General features: G+C 34.3%; 1 protein-coding gene across 3 annotated transcripts in view; it reads left to right on the top strand.

Moving 5' to 3' along the window:
- The window catches only part of Lrrtm4 (leucine rich repeat transmembrane neuronal 4), a 741,934-nt gene extending 726,511 nt beyond the window's left edge, over positions 1-15,423 (top strand). For all 3 annotated transcript variants that reach the window (XM_069989098.1, XM_069989096.1, XM_069989095.1), the window contains one exon: positions 14,330-15,423. In XM_069989098.1, the coding sequence (XP_069845199.1) occupies positions 14,330-14,551 (222 nt within the window). In that variant the 3' untranslated portion in view covers positions 14,552-15,423. The remainder of the gene's footprint in view (positions 1-14,329) is intronic.
- The last annotated feature ends 4,517 nt before the right edge of the window (positions 15,424-19,940 follow it).

Below are 19,940 nucleotides of genomic sequence, written 5' to 3'. Positions count from 1 at the left end.
TTTCTAGCAAGGTATAGTTTCTTTGGAGATGCCCTCCTTTGCCTTATAGGAACAAATCTTGTTGACATGTACTCATATAACATCTTTCTTTATGTATGAGAGACAGACAGACAGATAGACACAGAGACAGATGTCTCAATCCTATTATCCTATTGCATCATTGCTCCTACTTTATAATTTCAAAAGTCCCTTAGCCTCTATCACCTAGTTCCAAAGCTACAGCCTCAATTTTACTAATTTATAAAACCATCAGTCACATCATATACTTGTCAGCTTCAACTATCATAACAAACCTGTAAGCCTTGGTGGCATAAGCAACAGAAGTTTTAGTTTCTTGTCATTTTATATACCAGCTTTTCATACACTAAAATGTTTTCTATGTATGTTTCATTTAAGGGCCATCATTTCTCTGGGAGTTCATACGACATATTGCTGCTAACACCTAACACAAGGAAAGAGATACAGAAGATAAGCCTGTTGTTGCTTCTTCTTGTAAAGACAATCATGCCATCCAATCAGCAACCAACATTATTAGCTCATATGAACTGAAATACATCTTTAGAGGCCCTGTAATCTAATATAACCATAACTGGAATTATAGCTTTAATTTACAAATTGGAGAAGGACACAAAATTTTAAAATGAGAGTCCCACCATAATAATATAATGAACTGAGATCAGACATGATCAGGCACGTTCAGGGTGGTATGGCCGTAGGTCCCATGGTTTCCCTTATTTGCAATAACTAGTATATGTCTGAGACAAGCAGAAATGGTCAGATAAGTTAGGTGAAATAAACCCCAAGATAAGGACTCAAATGTTTTTTTCTTTTTTGCAATTGTCTCTAACATATTTATAAGATGATTTTTTTGTTGCTTTGTATGTCCCTCTCCCACAGTATAACCCCCTGTTTTCACTTTATTTGATGTTGGTATAATTTGGAGAGGGGAAGGGAAAAAACAAATCGTTTAAATAGGGATACAGGTGGACCCATTGCAACAATCGGATGTACAAGGCATTATGTCGAGAAACGAACTTTACAATTTTGGCGGGCAGGAGAGGGGTGGGGGGTTAGGTGTGGGGGGAATATGGGAGGGCAGGGATGGTAAGGAGAAACAAAGAAGGAGGCAACAATGCTTGATAAGAAATGTACTCATTACCTTGCTCATGTAATTGTAACCCTGTGTATGGTATTTTCACAATAAAAAAACTTATTCATAATTTAAAAAATATATAATGAACTGGATCAAGAGTCTAGAAGCTCTGGTCTTAGGAAAAATAAAAAGGAGAAGAAAGGGGGATTGATGGCAAGCATGTGTCCTTTGTGATGCTCAAAATATCCTAAAATGTGTTATGAAAGTTTTCATTCACTTTAAATATCTTCTACTCCATAGACTTCGGGCCACTGGGGAATTGTATTTCATTATCTCTTTCTATTCTCTTCCATTTTCCCAGTCTTTGCCTTCTTTCCCCCCAAATTCTCTCTCTAGTATCAATCACATTACATGATCAAGAGGAAAGAGGAGGAAAATGGTATTGTCTATATTCACTATTTGTTTAATTTAATACAAGTTTTCTGCTTAACTTAATGAATTAACTATAGTTTTAAAAGTATTATATAGTATATATAGTAAAAATCAACACACACATATATGCTTATAGTTCCAAAACTAAATTCAGTTTCAAACATACTACAGTCAATTCCAGGTATTGAGGAGTTCCCTGATGTTCTAAGTTCTAAATATAGTCCTTTTTGCAGCAACTTTCTCTATATCTATCTATCTATCTGTATCTATATCTATATATATGTATATATATAATTTTATGATCATTATTATTTTCTAACTAATTAGTAGACAGAAATTCAGTAGCAGTATAAAATTTTATTGTTCTATTGAACATTATTGGCCAGAGTCAATGAGCCTTCCTGAGGAAAAACTAAAGTATATTGTGTTAAAATATAATTAAGAAATAAGAACTCTTAAATCAATATGCTAAGAACAGTGGGAAATTATGCTCTAGGCTAGACACACTAACTGGAGTTAATATCAGCAAGTCAAGGACAAAGAAGAAATATGCTGATTAGGCATGATAATAGATAAAAAGTGACCTGCTCATGCAGTCAGAAGCACAGGATATCTAAATCATAAATAACAGAAAAAGTAACATAATCACAAATTTAACTTGAGTTGAATGTTAGGTAGGAAGTAACAGAACTAGAGATTTATTGATCAGGGAGTGATTTTGGTAGGAAGAGTAGAAGTGCTGCATGGAGAACCAATACTAGAGGAATGATGGTAGTCTTTCCCTCTCTCTGTCTGTCTGTCTGTCTGTCTCTCTCTCTCTCTGTCTCTCTGTCTCTGTCTCTGTCTCTGTCTCTCTCTCTCTCTATATATATGTGTGTATCTCTTTCTCTCTATATATATGTATCCCTCTCTATGTATATATATGTGTATATGTGTGTATGTGTGTATATTTATAAGTTGAGTATAGGCCAAGAAAAAACATATCACGGTTAATTTATCCAAGTTTTCTGGAACATATCAGCCAGTCTAGTTTTATTGTGAAATAAGAGCCAAAAGGATTAGAGAAGTCTGTGTTCTGTAGTGGTGTAGAACTATAATGACATAAACATGGCATGTGTTGGAAGTAAGTAGTTAAAGGAAGTGACAATATCCTGTGATCTTCAAAATAGCAGCTGGAATTGAGGATCAAATAGAGAATGGTATCAAAGTGCCTCCAAGAAGCTTTCTGCAGCCTCACATCTCACATGCAGATGATATCATCCGATGATTTACTATCACAAATAGCTAATTTCATCAATTATGTGATGACTCTTATTATTTGCAGTGTCGGAGGACATCGTTTTATAGCCCTCTGTGTGTCTGAGCATCACTTTGATTTAAACTAAAGATGAATTTAATGATCCTTTCCTAAGTTTCTCCTAGTCATTACTGCTTACTTGCTAACACTTTGGGGTTTTAATTCTTTTTCTTTCCTTTTAAATTTATCGCTTGATGGAAACAATTGAGAGGTTTGTACATTTTTCAACAGTGGGAGTCTTTATTAGCTTTTAAGTAGATAAAAATATCCCTTTTCCCCATAGTACAAAGTGGAATTGGCTATTACTACCATCCAAGTAAATTAAATTACTTTAAAAAATAAAGGAGTAGATTGCTAAAATGTTTAGACAAAGGAGTTCTCTAGCTGACTGAACATTTATGGGCACTTCACCACCACAGTAAGGTAAATTCACCTACAAGTAGCTATTTAGAAAACATGGGCGTAATGATAGTTGTTAAGTTTGCCCAACCGAATTAGCCCTAACTTCAGACAAAGGAGTTGAATATCTATGCAATCAAATTGATGATAATTCTAAGTATGGTGCTATAATCATTGACCGAAATATGAATGGGGCTAAGTGAATAAGCTTAAATTGATGAGACAAAACATAATCAGTAGTAATGAATAGAACCTAAAAAAAAAAAGAGAAAGTTTATTTGGAAATTCAAAAGCACACCTGTAGACACTGTTTGGTGGCTTCAGATTGGAACATAGTCTACCTTGTTACAAGTCAAACACTCCAGGAAGAAATAGAGAACTGGGTAAACCATACCTTGTGCTCCCTGTTGGGCTTATAACTTTAAGAGATAGGAAATTAATTTAACATTAAATACTACTGTCAGGCCCGGCTAAACATTTGAATCAATTGAGATGTCTTATTTTATTTTATTTTATTTGTAAATAATGGGGTCAGGCCATATCTGAAATTAATCCTCATCTAGTTAGGTATAAGAAAGGGATCAGAAATAGGTTAGTTTTTTAAAAATCAGTACAGATTCATCAGAGCTGTAGTCATGACTAAAGAACTACCTTGAGAAGTTTGAGTGGCTAGATAATCTCAAATGGTAAACCAAAGAAAGGAAGCTTTCCTTTCTTCTTGGTGTCTGAATTAGAGGTGATTGTTTTTTGTTTGTTTGTTCATTTTTTTGGCAATGGGGGCCAAGAACACAAGTGTAACAATGTCCCAATCTTCTTATCTTGGGCAATGGTTAGTCTAAACTGCTCATTATAATTTAGTTATGACTTCTTGGCAAGAGACTGAGGCAGTTGGGGTTGTGAGGTGAGGATGATATCAGCAAAGGCCAGGATATATAGTATGTTTCATAAAAGGTTAAGTGTTGAGTGAATTGCTTTTGGAGAAGAAACAATATATTGGTTTACATACCAGAGCAGAGGTCCTGCCTATATATACAAGCTCCCTATGGTACCAGCCTTCTCTGTGGATTAAGAAGCATCCACTTTCTAGATCACCAACAACCTGATAATGTTCTCCCTTCATCTTGTCACTTTTCACACACCTCTGGGATGACATTTTATCATACATAATTTTACAGTGTACGATTCTGCTCATATTCATCTTCTATATCAGGTTATAGGCTATGTTTATTACTTATTTGTAATTTTTAAAAATAGTTGTACAAAGAGACTTCAATATCTCAATTTATAAGTACCATGTATCTTGATCAGTATAATCCCTTCCATTATTCTCCTACCCCATCTCTCCCAAATTCACTCATCCCTTTAAATTACCTAGCTCCATGTTCATATATGCTCATTGGGTATTATAACTACATAGTTTCTTTAAGGTCATGGAAAGCTTTGTTCATTCTACCATCTTTAGCTCTCATTGTAATATCATTCATGTGAATATTTGTAGGCTAAAAGCTGAATGGAATCTGAGACCTGTTAAAATGTAAAGCAAAACAACAGTAGAGAATGGAAAAGGAAAGGGAGAAGCTCACAGTTTTTGAGGTGAATCCCCTCTGAAAGAAAGACAATTCTCTAACAAATATGTCTCACAAATTTATACATTCTTTTATTGCATATTTAATTTGAGTATTCTAGGCAGACACTAACCAACCAGTCAAAACAGTACTTTGACAATATGGAACTTAGATTGGGCAAAACAGACATTAAAGCAGCAAAGATAAACATCATCAAAGACATTTACTGTTTTGATAAATGTTGCATAGAAAATAAACAGGGCACTGAAAAGAGGAATGGCTTACATATGTAAATTATGGTGGTATGACATTTTAGGCTAGTTGTTTAGAAAGGTTATCTCTAACAGGACCTTTCACAAAGTTCTAAAATAAGCTAATTCCAAAAGGAAAAACCAAAGAAAGAAAGACAAGAATACAGAAGGACATCATTGACAGAGAATGTATAGGAAAAGGCTTATTGAGACTGAGAAGAGAAAGGATGCTTATTTTTAACTCTCCACAGATAAAGCAGAGAGTGGGGGTCAGATGTCAGTTTATGATTGAGTGACCTTTGGACCTAATTGCTTTACACAATGAGACAAGTTCCCTTGGTCCTGTGTTAGAAGCCATGGTATACTCAGGGCTGCTTCCATGGTTCAAGAGTGTCCTGTAAGATCTTCACTAAGCGGTCAGTGGACTTTCATCCTGCAGGAACAGGTTTGATCTAAATAGCCTGAAAGAGAACTTCAACATTCCCACCAGGAGGGTCAATCTAACTTCCAAGGTTGTGGGAGTCCAACTCTTTGGCTGGACACCACTGAGAACTTTATTTTCTGAGAGACCTGGACCTACAATTAGAAATCTGCAATGCCCACTAGGTAGGAAGACTTTCTTTCTCTGCTTTTCTGAGTAGGATTATCCAATAGAAAACACAAGGAACTTGCATCCAGATCATCTTGTCCTTAATTCAGTGGTTAATTCAGTAATCCTTATCCTCTGTCACATACTCAAAATCTAGCACAATATTTATGTGCACAAAAAAGCACAAAGAACTAATTTCACTTTTTTAATGGATGAAAATAATACTTCAAAAAATTAATATTATTTTAACACATGAACCTTAGTTAAAATTCTAAGTTTGGAGTCTATAAATAAAGGTTTATTGAAACGCATCCATGTTCATTCATCCACATATTGCCTAACCCCACTTTCACACCATAAAACAGAACTCATTCTTTAGTTCAGAGTTTAGTAGTAGCAATAGACTCTCTATGAGCTGTATGCTTTTAATATTAGCTGTTTATGGAAAAGGTTTGTCAACCACTGTGATAAATGTCTACCATATGAATGAATGAATGTGCACATAAATAAATAAACTATGATAGCAAATTCACTTTCATATAATTACACCTTAATAGGATATACTCTGTGGCAGTGATCCAGAAATTATCCTAGACCTTTACACTTTTCATTTCAAATGTGAAACCAGTCTTATTTATGTATCATTCTGTTAGCATAAAATATATTTAATCAGAATAAAAGTCTTGATTACATTTTCTAAATGGGCATCTTCTATTTTCATAATTAAACATACATCACAAAGCTTTTTTTGTTTACATTAGAAATGATCATACTCCCAAGGACTTCCACTTATACTAGAATCAAAATAGTCAATTCATTCTATCAGGTATTGTAAGTACTTCTGGGGTTTTCCTTCTTCTCTGTATAGGTTATGAATTCTAACCTGGTATATACTATTCTGCTTTATAAAGGCAGAATAGTAATCAGTAATTTATCTTAATGGAAATATCCCTATAGTCTTAAATGTGTATTTTCTGACTTTATAAAACATTGTAACAATAAGACACACAAGACACTATGTTGAAAACTTACAACGTTGAGGGGAAGATGGAGAAGTTCGGGAAGCGGGGAAGGAAGAGATAGAGGAGAAAAACGGGAAGCGGGGAAGGAAGAGATAGTAGGAGAAAAACAAAGGAGGGGTGACAATGTTCGATAGGAAATGTACTCATTACTTTACTCATATAACTGTAACCCCTCTGTACAGTATCTTTACAATAAAAAAGGAAAAATATTGTAAAAATATTGGTAGAAGATGCATTGGGAGTGTCCAAAAGTGACATACTTTCAAAAGAAAGATAGAAAGTTACATGCTGGGTATCCAAGAGACATTCTCCCCATAAGTTTAGGGCAGAATACGTGGTTTTAACACATAGTAAAGTAGCCTATCAAACAAATGAAAACTAGAAAAGTCTACACTATGCATTGGAGAAATTGAAAGGGAATTTGAATGAAGAATGTCTTCATAGTGTGGCCATTTCCTGTTTTTCTTCCCTTTTCCAAATTACTAGAATGTATTAGAATAAAAAAAACTCACACAGAAACACAAAATCTGTTGTATGTACTGACAATTTCTGCTTTAATTTGCTTCCTTTTTGTACAGTTTTAATTTTTCCAAGAAGAAATTTGGGCATGCATAATGACCAGTCTCTTTCCAGGGCACATCATGATTGGACTTCTAATACTTTAGGAAAGATTTGTCCTCTCTGACTATTACTGAAATTTTCACATTTTTCCATTGATTAGAAAATAATGCAGAATATCACATTTTATCATCTCTATATTTTATTTAATTACCTTAGAGACAAATCTATGTAGACATATTTAGATGGGATGGTTGGTTACAATACATCATAGGGGATTACTTATGCTCCCTAATTCAGGGACCAGAGTCATAGAAAGGAAGCCTTGAGAAATTAATAACAGTTAATTAACTCAGCTCATTAGCCCAAAACCTCACTGAAAGCTGAGAGTGCTGCTAATGTAATAAGCTTCCCAGTTAATGGAGTCAAAGCTGACTTCAAAGAACAGATAGTACTTCATTCATTAATTTAATCAACTCTCTCCATACCTCATGGACAGTCCATCTTGGTAAGAGAATAATAAAGATGCAAGGGGAAGTTCTGTACTAATACTCCATGATGGACTTGAAAGTTAAAATTTGGAAAACCACCAGTGAACAAATAATACACATTTCCAACCTTAAATAAAAGCACAGCAAGATAAACAAATTCTATACAGCAACTTTTCTCAGAACTTAATGTACAAAGGATCCAAAACAGTCCAGCCAACATAAAAATCAGCATTTATTGTTCTTAGAATTGTATTTTCTACTATTTCACACAGATAAGCCTGTGAACAAAACAGAGTTGGAATAGTTATTAACATGGACTGCTATCTTTTGTGTTTCTTGGAAGATTTTTAAACATATCAATACATCTAATAAATAATTGAAGAAAATTAATCATTTTTCATATTAATTATAAATTTAATTTCCAACAAAATGGGCAAAAGGATGCAATTATATTTTTCATTCAGTGAATGCCTAAACATCTATTATTTATCTAAGCAATGCTTTCAATGAGAACACATTTTATATTGTTGTTCTTTGCATGTATTCCTAGTCAATTTGCCAATCACCTTCGATTTATCATCTGCTCTTGAGTTTAGGACCTTTCCTGTTTTTCTGGAGATTCTTTTCTCTTTTAACTACTTTTGGGGAGTGAAGTCATTGTATGCATCCAGGATTAAGTTGTCACAGATAGTGTGGGCCTTTACTGGAAGAGGAGTTTCTTACCATTAATTAACCAACTGGAATAAAGTATGTGTAGAAGCCAATGACAAGCATGTTTCACAAAGTTTTCTGAGACAATACCTCCTTCTTCTTCATTCTAGTTCAAGTATTGTCCTTCCTTATTATTCCATTCAGGGAATTCTGAAAAGGAGTCTTCAGTTACTTTACTTCCTGTGACTCCACTGTTCTGCCACCTCCTCCTCCTCCTCCTCCTTCCTCTCCACTTCTTAGCAAATCACTAGTATAAAGGACTCTTACTTCTGTAAAGGCTCTTTCTCCAGCTTTTCCTACAGTGTACATGAATTATATGTTAGTATCCTTCTTAATTCATTCTTCTTCCTTGAAGAAGTTTCTTGGATGTTTGGATTTGGTCATGAAGAAACCTTTCAAAGTAAAAAAAATACCCTTGATACAAAATACTCATTTGCCTAGCTGAATGGTGATCAGAGTATGAACTATCAAAGATCAAGTCTTCACAATCTGTTTGGGAACAGAAGAGCAGCTCTTAATCTTTCTAACAAACTTTATACACACACACATATATATATAGAGAGAGAGAGATAAAAACATAGAGGTTACTTTGAAAGTTTTACCGTTTGGCAGACATCAATAATCGAATCATTTATTGATGATTTCAAATTTAGAAGTAAACCTAAATGCATCATTATAGAATGTGATCAAATAGAATCATTTGACAATTTGATCTGAGTTCATTACTCATGATGGTTGGAATAGGTAAAACTTAGGAGCTGTGATAGTCAAGTGTTGAGTCAAGTGTAAGAAGGTATTTGAGAGCATGACATGCTGAGATTATCAGGAAAATTCAATTGAGAGAAACCCTAGTAAAATCTGTGATCCAGGTTTCAATTGTTGCTGAGACACAGTGATGTTTTTATTCATCCCTCAGATTAGCTGATAAATCCATTCATGTATTGTATGAGCCAATTCTCTTTCTATTTTATCCTACTAACTTAAATGCACTGAGATTCTATCAGCTTTAATCAAAATTCCTGAAAAGAAATACCAAAACCAAACTTGTTTACTATACTTATTACCTATCTGTTCTTGTCACACACTAATAAACTGAGTAGAATGAATTTTAAATAATATATTCACAAATATAGCTTTTCTTTTTTGTAGCCTTGGTAATAGCCATAGGAATATAAAATAACCTTCTGTAGCAGCTGGTATGGAAACTAAGAAGCACACTCACCAGCAGCACAGAACACATTAACAAAAAGACAAGAATGGATTTGGCTACTGTAGTGCAAAGTGTCTAGGACAGAACTGAAGTCAGTTCAATACTAAGAAGCAAACACTACTAATCCTTTGACTGCTAATGTATGTTTCTGCTTGCTGTGCCTTGTTATGGCTGCTTCTTTGTGCTAATAAAGTATGTTTGGTGTTCTTGTAAAAAAATAATAATATATTCACTTAGCAATTGTCCTTCATTTTAAAAGCAATTCCACTTCCAATGAACCCAGTGTCCATCTTCATTGAGGAATTCAATTATGTTGAATTCTTTATCATGATTTGTATGATAGTACTTTTTCAAAGACTCTTAATAGTCCTCGAGTAGCCTTTAATTCTGGATATTAAAGATGAAATGTCATGGAGGACATTGAAAATCAACTTTTTAAGACTTCTGTTGAAGGAACTCATATTGAAATGTGAACAGTGTTCATGAAAACTTAATAAATAAGATTAATGACAGTCCATAATAATTTAAAATGATAGACAGTATACTAGTTACAACCAAAGCAAATACTTTTGACAGAAAAGGGTAACTATTGGAATTTCTTGCTCATAACAAAGGAGAACTTCAAAGGCCTTTGATCAAATATATCAAAACTTCATTTCAAATTTCTCTCCCATTAACTATTGAGATACATTCATTCCTCATTTTCAGTATAATTTACATAGATATAAAAAACAATGGAATCAGAGTCAACGTTCAAATTTTGAGGCTATATCTATCTGTAATTTCACCCTGCCTGAAAAGGTTTGAAAATATTCTATTCCTCTGACTGAATTGCTAACACTCTTAGGTCCTATAATTAAGGGGATTGTGTCACTTAATTTCTTTTCTTTCTTCTGCTCCCTCCACTATATTGGAAGTAAAACATACTCAGAGAATATTATAAATGAAGACTTTAGAAAACTGGAGCATACACTACATTTTCTCAGCTTCTTAGTGCATAAAGCAGATTGAAAGCCTGGATTACAAGCTCTCGATGAGAGTCTGCTCCTTGCATTTCTTTGAGTCTCAGCTGAGGCCAAAAAAAGACAGGATACACTCCCTAAAAAGATGCTGTCAGTGTTAAGACAGAGTAGCAATATGTCTTCTTGATGTATTTCTTGTTTCCTAACCATTAAGGAGGAATGGTGAAATGGGTAACATGATCAAAATGCTCACAAACTGACTGCTCAATTGAAAACCCTGTGTAAAATGACTTAAGAGTAACTACATAATAATAAAAGGGGTGGAGGTTCTGGAATATTGAAATTTCTAAAAGTAAAACAGGTGACCCTACTTTCCTTATTTTCAGAGGATTCACCTAAAGCTTAAGAGATTGAAGTGATCTTAAATTAGCCATAGGAATGTTTGCACTTAATCAACATCAGATTTCATTATAAAATATCTTTTATAAAAGTTTAAGTGTGATTTATATTCAAAAAAGCAAAAAAAGAAGCAAATGGCAGAATTTCCATTATATATCTCTATTTCTATCTATCTATCTATCTATCTATCTATCTATCTATCTATCTATCTATCTATCTATCTATCTATCTATCTATATCTATTCCCCTAATGGGATTCTTTTATTTTCTGTATATCCACTGTCTGTAAATAAAACATGGTTTCCAGAGCAGCCAATGAGTAGTCATGCATGCTAACAAGGACATCTTTAAATAATGTTATTCTGCGGAGCTACAGAGTGGAGCCCATCAGAGAATGGATGGAACACTGGGACCCTTAGAAAAGCTTGGAGAACACATTTACAAAAATACCAAAGCTACATTAAGGGATACTTTGTTTTGACTACTGGAAAGGAAACAATGATGCACACAGGGACCCAGGTGGTTAATGTACTGTACATTATTACTCTAAAATACCAGACCTCTGTCTTTTAGCTGCTCAGAAACTACAACTTTAGTTGATTACATTGAGCCCTACAGAATAGAATGGAAGAATAAATGAGCAAATGATGCAGATATTCTTTCAAATCTTGCCAATTCACATTGCTGTTGAGATGTTGTTACTGGTCAGTTTATTAGAAGGGCACTTTACAATTATTTCTATCCTATAAGAAGTTCCAAAGTAATCTGCAATACAAGAGGGGAAATGATATGAACTTTTGTTTATATCAGTAAAGAAATAATAATAAATATTTTACCTGTGAGAGAAAAACAAGTTTTCTGAGTTCAGAAATGATATAACTAGAAACCTAAACTCTGTAGTGAATTCAAGTGCCTTGACTTTGACAGTCTATTTAATTTGAAAACAAATGTCATGTTTTCTTAGCTATGAAATTGTTCTCTTTCATTATAGTTTAAATCTAATGTCTATGTAAATACTAAAAAATCTAATAATGTGGACATATAGGTTGCTGGTTTTCCCCTTTAGATTAACTTGCTTATGCAGAAGAGTGTAAGGCTCTGATTGACCTTTACTTTCATTTCTCATAGATTTTGGGGTTCAAGTATTAGCTCATTGCAATAACTGGAGAAAGCCCAGTAAGTGTGCAATATAACAATTTAGAATCATAACCTGTGCTTTTTCAACTTCAGAAATTTGGCTACTTTGGAGGCCTGAATCATTCCTTTAAATGAAAGGGTAGAATGCAACCCAGTGCTTGTGGCTGTTATTGGGAATACCTTAATCAACAAGTTAAGCTATTTTCCTTTACCTATTAACCAGAAAGTAAAATGGATTGTGCTGCCCAGGGGTTGATCTTCTCTAAACCATTTCTTCCTATTGCAATGCCTATATGAAAGTATTTGCTTGATTTCTCAGCATTGTCAGAGTTCTGGTGACCCATGACCTTCATCACATAGATCTCTCCCTCCCTGACACACTGACATACTCTAGAGATTTGCCAAAATAGAACTTGCTGACAAACATTTCATGCCCGGACACTGTGCTGATATATAGAGGTTTAAATGAATAAGGAATAATAAAACACACAGAACTACAGATTTGTAGTAAGGTATATTAGAGCTAACTTAATATTTGGTATCTAAGAATTAAAGCCAGTTATCCTACAGTCTGTTTATCACACTTTCAGCACTCAAACTCATGACAAATATCTAATCAAAACTATTAAACACAACTTTGACTGAATATGTTTTTTTGAGGCTAGACTTGTATATATCATGACTTTTACATATCAACTCATTTAATCGCAGGCTATTACTATTGGCAACTAATTCATTACTGTTATTATTACATAATTCATTTCACTACTTCTTGAAAGACTTACTTAAAATAGTGCTGACTCTCCATAGAAGTCATTATGTCACATCAAAATGCAAATGTGTTTATATGTATATAGAGATAATATGAATATGAATATAATAAAATATATGTACATAAATTCATCTTTATTAGGTATAATTATATAAACACATTTATCCATATATTATAGAATATACCTTACTATATATACATATTGAAAGAGTTTAAAGAGAAGGAAAGATAAAAGCAAGATAGGAACTTTATACAAGCTATTATCAATCATTTAAAATTGATCTATAGTCTGAGTTTGTTCTTTGATCACATATTTTTCATTAAGAACGTTGCAACACACAAACACTGATATGCACGTATGAAGATTCAAAACAAAATTCTCAGAAAAACATGTCTTTACTGCTTACTCTGATACTTTCTATTCCTCCTCAATTAATTTTTAAATGCTTTCCTGGTCTACTAGATTAATTTCACAACCTACTAATGAGTTGTGATCTTTCATACAAAGTACTACCTGTCTACATCTTTATAAAAATGTGCAGAGGTGAATTTTATTCTAATAAGGTGTTAAAAACATAATTCTCATGCAAATAATATTTTTTATAAGAGTGTATTAATTATATTAGTGAGGATACCAGTAAGAAAATACTAGAGGTTGTTTAAAGGGCTCTTGAGGGACTTATGTAATAATTGGAAGAATGACTGCTAAAGATAAATTCACAAAGACAGATTTAAGATTGGTAAAATTTCTACAGAATAATTAGGCCAGAAAATCTTTTATGGTCAAGATCTCTACTGAACTGTAAAATAAATCGATTTAGTTTCTGCAGTAAACTATAGTAAAAGTCAGACCTAGTCCAGTCAACAAATAAACAATATACCTATTATATTTTTTCTTTATAAATAAAGAACTAACTTCCTGTGTTTTGAGGTGCATTCATGTAATTCCAGCACATAGGAGGGTGAGGCAGGTAGTTCTTGAGTATGAGAACAGCCTAGCCTATTCAGAGAGACCTTGTCTAAATAAAGGACTAAGAATGTGCACTGGTATCAGAGACTCCTTAGTTCATAATATCTTTATTCAAGTGTAGAGATGTACCTACTATGCTTTAAAATTCCCTGTTTGTTATTTATGTTATTTCAAATTTCATGTGGTGATATGTTAATGATACACACATACAGATGTAGAACGTGATTTTTTGTACTTGATTTTGTATGCAAAGTATGCATAATTTGTTCTGAACCAAGATTTGAGTCAAGCAGGATCAATCATTTTTGGTTAAATTGAATTTGTTTTTTGTTTGTCTTTAAATTAGTAATGGAATCACTGGCTGATAACCTGAAATAGCACGGAGAATAGAAGTATTATCTGAGGCGTGTCTTCGGCTATCTGCAGCGTTTCTGTAATCAACCCATCACTCTTTCTGTTTCTCATACCCAGATACCACACCACGTGAAGCCGCTGCCCTACTACAGCTATGAACAGCCAGTGATCGGGTACTGCCAAGCCCACCAGCCGCTACACGTCAACAAGGGCTATGAGACCATGTCTCCAGAGCAAGAAGAGAGCCCCAGCCTAGAGCTTGGGAGAGACCACAGCTTCATAGCCACGATTGCCAGGTCGGCAGCACCGACCATTTACCTGGAAAGAATAACAAATTAATGGTGAAACCAACCAACATCTCTTTTGGGGAACTTGCCACGCGGAGGGAGTGATTTCATTTTTCAAGGAGAATGGTTTGCCCCAAACCGTGCCCCCAAGCAAGATCATCGTTCATGTGAAAACATGTATGCATAGAGAAAAAGGGAAAACCAAAACTGCTTACGATGGTAGCAGATGCAAAGCCACTGCAAAACCGGGAAGAATTGTTGAACCTTCTTTGCTTTAAAAAATATGAAATAAACAAAGATGTTCCCGGATGTAAATAGTCAAAGAGTGTTAAGTTCTTGTAAAAATAGATTTCACCATAGCTATCTATAGGTTTGTTTGTATATTTGATTTTTTCTACACTGCATGGTTCCTGGGCTGGAGAAGCACAGGAGGGCTTGTACAAGGGGTGGGTGGGAAGTTGGGGCGACATTACAGTTTTCCTTGTTAGGTGTGTGTAACACTCACAGAGTTCATCCCAATTGCTTTCGTTTTAATTTTCCTTTAAAAAGCTCTTCATTCTTGTTTGTTTTATTGTATTTTAGTTTCCCCCTCCCCACCGGTCAAGTTTATCTCTTTCCAATTCTAATCATGGGCATAAAGCTCATGTTGTTCCAAAAGAAAATTTGAACTAACAAAGACCACAAATAAAGTTGACCACAAGTTTGATGAAACTGTTGGAATGAAAATTCAACAACATGAGAAAAATATCTCTTCAATACAAGACAGTAGGAGTTTCATTTCTATTCTCATTGTCAGTGGACACTGTGCAATGTACTAAAGAGACCTGTGAAGATCTGGGAGTGTGAAGGAAAGCAAGTTTTTCGTGGACTGAGGGTTTGTGGACCATGGATGAACCTGCCACGATGACCAATTTCTAAACACGAGATAATGTATAACATTGCTTTTAAGTTACATATTGATTAGCTTTTGTGTAGTTTTTATCAATAAAAGCAAAAATGTTAAAAAAATAAATATACTATTTTGTGGTTGGTACACCACAGTCCACCTCCTGTTGAGTGATTTCGATTTATGGATTGCTTAAGCCTTTATTGAGGTAATTCAGTAAGAATCACTTAGTATCTGTCAAATGCTTTTTGTGGTTTCACGGTTAGGTAGGGAAGCCCTAAAAGGTTGAGAAGAAATATGAGGCCTGGGTTATATACCAACATGTTACATCGTTAGTTTTGTAGATATGTGGTCTTCCTCTAATGAAATAATATAGCATGATGAAAAGATAAATATCCATGGGAGATTTAGAAGCTGCATAAACTTTAAGGAGAAAAATGACTGCATGAGACTTTATTACTAGCTAAAAAGAAGCATGGTGGCCATTTTTTAAAATAGCTAAGGATACACTCATCAGTTCAAGTGTTTTTTTTTTTCTTGATATTGTTGTGCTATGATACTATATCTCTGCACTACTCAGACTCTTACAACTAATCTCTTAATATACTCACTCTTCTTATAATCTAGTTTTATTTTGGGGGGGGGAGTCCGATCGTGGGGCCTAAACTCTGGGCTTGGGCACTGTCCCTCAGCTCTTCAGCTCAAGGCTAGCGCTCTACCACTTGAGCCACAGCGCTACTTCCGGCTTTTTTCTTTTTGCTTATGTGGTGCTGAGGAATTGAACCCAGGGCCTCGAGCATGCAAGGCAAGTGCTCTACCACTGAGCCACCTTCCCAGCCCCTCTAGTTTTATTTTTTTTAATAAAATAAAACGAAATTCACGTCAACAATTTTAAAAATGATGCTTATACAGAGTTGTACTACTGGATGCTTTTACGACTAAGTTGGCAATTGTCATTCATTTAAAGTCCTATAATCTTCATATCAAAGTAAATAACCTCAGTATATATTTTGCTCCTGAAAGCATTCTGTTTTGCTGTTGCATAATTTAGATTTTCTGTTAAATTCTACCTTAATTGGAATTTTTTTAATGCCATACTAGAGGGAATTTCATCCAAGGGAAAATTTTGTTTAGATTTGTTTTGGCACATGATGGAAAGGGCCAATATTGTCATATTCTAGCAACTTTTCTGTTAGTATTGATGATAAGTTTAAAAGTTAGAGATATTTCTTTGGCATTGTAGCATTTCTTTTTTGACTTGTTCAGTGGATTTGGCATGCATTTGTACCAAATTAATGGACTTTACAAATACAAGGATTTGCTTATTTCTTATTTTCCCCTTGTTCCCATCTACCCAGTATTACCAGACAATCCATCCTTACTAGAGTTAATTTACTGGAAGCCACCTCAAAAAAAAAATCTTATAAAGTAAAAGTTAAATCAGCTACAGGTTAATTCTTGCTCTTACAACCAAAAGAGTCATAAATTGATTTGATTCCTTATAGCTTTTAAAGCAGGAGTGACATATGTCTCTGTAAGTCACTTTCTTTCCATTCTTCATCCATTCATGAGCCAAGTTCTATAAATTAATTGCCCCAGATTGCTTCTTCTCCTTCAGTCTGTAAGAATGCCTATAACTCTCAATTGTGACCCTAGCAAAGAGAAATATTTTCAGTCTTTTAGAAGTCAGGAACACTACTTATTGATTATGAGGAAATGTTAATGACTTCTGCAAAAGAAAGTTATGATTTCATTCAAGAGTTGCCTAATTAGAAATTTGATTTTATACTATAATTTCATTGAGACTCTAAAGGCTATATACAGGTTCTAATTTCAAAGTTAAATAGTCTCACAGAGTCCTTTTTTTATAGCAAGGGCATTAAGAATGCCTAATAGCCATTAGGATTGTAACACAGTTCAGACTGGAACAGTCAATTATCCAAGCATTGTGATTAACTTTTTTTCATAAATACTCCTAGTAATCCTGAGTTTGGTTTTACTTATTACAACAAGTAGTAAGTAACTCTCTGGGGTCAGAAGCTTGATAGATATGTACATGGGAATTACTGTAGCTTACATTTTCATCTTGTTGAAGCTAAGCTCACAATATTTCATGTATGACCTTCTGAGACTGAGGATATAAATAATAAAAGGCATAGCTTGTGATATTCCAAAGAAACTCAAATACTTTCTGATATGAAAGAATATAAGAAGTTACAATATTTTAAACAGTTTTGCTTCACAATACAGCAGTATGGGTGGTAGAGAGGGATCAAATAAATGCCCCCAGCATTTCTTTTTTGCTTCAGGCTATAATTCCATGAATGCAAGTGAAGATATTGCAGACTTACAGGACTCAGAAGGGGCTGATGCCAGAAAAGAGAGAAATATAGTATCTCTTTGGTAGACCTTTGCATTCTCTGAGTAATCAATGTATTTTAAGTATATTCGGCAATTTGGGTTGATACATAGCTTAACATTACTCTATGCTATATTAAGAACACCAAAAAGTCATAGAAGAGTACTAAAAACAGATTTTTTTCAAATGTATACTTGGCTGGGCAAGTTACATTTGGGCTATATGGTTGGTCTCATACATCTAAAGAGAAGACTTAAAGCATAGAAATCAAAATGTTTAAAGCTGTATAATCTATTTTGTATGTTATGCTAAGGAAGACCTGGAAATAGAATCATTCACTGAATAAAGGCATCAATACCCACCATGCCTGTAACCAACAGTGGAGAGAAGAAAAAGCAGCAAACCCTCTCTGCCTTACAGGTCCATGAAATTGAAGAAAAAATGATAGTTTACTATTTAGTTGATGAATCCAAACCTCCTATGGTATTAACCAAGTCCTTGACAAACTCTCTATCTTGGTACCATTTCTGAAACAACAGTCTTTCATGAAATTTTATTTGTGATGTCTTGTATTAAATTACCCTTAATTGCCTTTCATTTACTAGCACATAAATAGTAGCCATTCAAAATTTGAAATTATGGGGCTGGGAAGGTGGCTCAGTGGTAGAGTGCTTGCCTTGCATGCATGAGGCCCTGGGTTCGATTCCTCAGCACCACATAAACAAAAAACAACAACAAAATTTGAAAATATTCAGCATTTAAAATAAGTTTAACTTCACCCAATTGAAGTGCCCATCTGTAGCAACATTATCTTAACATTACTTTTCTGTAAAACATTTTTTAAAATATGCTGAGGAAAACTAATAGATTATGTTCTTTATGAAAGCAAGTGAGTGAATAATAAAGAGAAAATATAGCTTTCAACTAATTTTGATAATATTTCTCTAAAACTTTAACTTAGTTCAAACCTAAGTTTTTTTTTTTTAATAAAATTTGAGTACAATACCCACTTTATTTATTAGCAAGATAAAGTCCTAATTTCCTGCAGGATTCATTTTTGAAATATTGGCTTCAGATTGCTCTTCCTTTGGCCATAAAAAGCACCTTGAAGATAACTATTTCAGTGTTTACAAATGACACCATGTTCTTTTATTTCTGAGAAGCATGGAAGAAAGTTTATATATTCAATCTGCTAATATTAAGTCAAATTCATCTGGATTAAATGAGAATGAACAATGATGAAAACTGGGTATCATGAATTGGACATAGATTTCTTCACAGACAATGCTCCTCTTGGAAGAGATGAGGCTACTTGTTTCTTCTACGTAGGTCATTTCACAATCATCACACATCCATAAAGAGAGCATGGAAATGAGAAGAGCCTATATGCTTTTAGTCTACCAATTCCCCACCAATCATTTGGCTTGGTGAAGTCACACATTCTTCTGTTTGCTTGGCAGCAATTGTAGGAATAGTAAGCTTACTACTGCTAAGGAGTATGAGAGAACCAAGCATGCCTAGCGTCTGTCCCATCTAAAACAATTGTTTTCAAGATCCAAGAGTTCGATTACAGAGTTCGCATGGATTTGAGGCTTCTTGTGACTGTTGTTTGTTTTTTGAGATGATTGAAAATAATTATGCATTAGAGGATTCCAGTAGTATATTTCCTTTTGAACAAAACAAACATCAGGAAGCTGAAACTTGTTTTGTCAAGAGGAATGTGAGTTCAAAGGAAGAAGGACAGGAAAATAGGGAGAGGAAGGGCAAATGTAGTCATAATACAAAATACACATACATGAAAATGCAAACAAGTAACTTGGCATGGTTTGTGTTGGGACAGACGTGGTGGAGAATGATGGAAAGAATGACATTGATCAAGGGCTGGGAATATGGCTTAGGGGCAAAGTGCTTGCCCTGGGTTTGATTCCTCAGTACCACATACACAGAAAAAGCCAGAAATGGCACTCTGGCTCAAGTGGTAGAGTGCGAGTCTTGTGCAAAAAAAGAAGGTAGGGACAATGTCCATGTCCATATGTTTAAGCCCCAGGACAGGAAAAACAAGAATGACATTGATCAAGATGCACTGTTATCATACATGGAAATGTTGAATTGAAATCCTTTTCTTCAACTACTTATAGATAATAAAGTTAAGTAGGTGTAAGCTCAGATTTTATAAAACATTTCCAATGTCTTCAT

The sequence above is a fragment of the Dipodomys merriami genome, unplaced genomic scaffold (genome assembly GCF_024711535.1).
Source record: "Dipodomys merriami isolate MVZ:Mamm:240054 unplaced genomic scaffold, mDipMer1.0.p SCAF_37, whole genome shotgun sequence".
Taxonomy (NCBI): Eukaryota; Metazoa; Chordata; class Mammalia; order Rodentia; family Heteromyidae; genus Dipodomys; species Dipodomys merriami.
The sequence above is the reverse complement of the archived record's forward strand: the minus strand, read 5'-3'. Positions and strand labels throughout refer to the sequence as shown.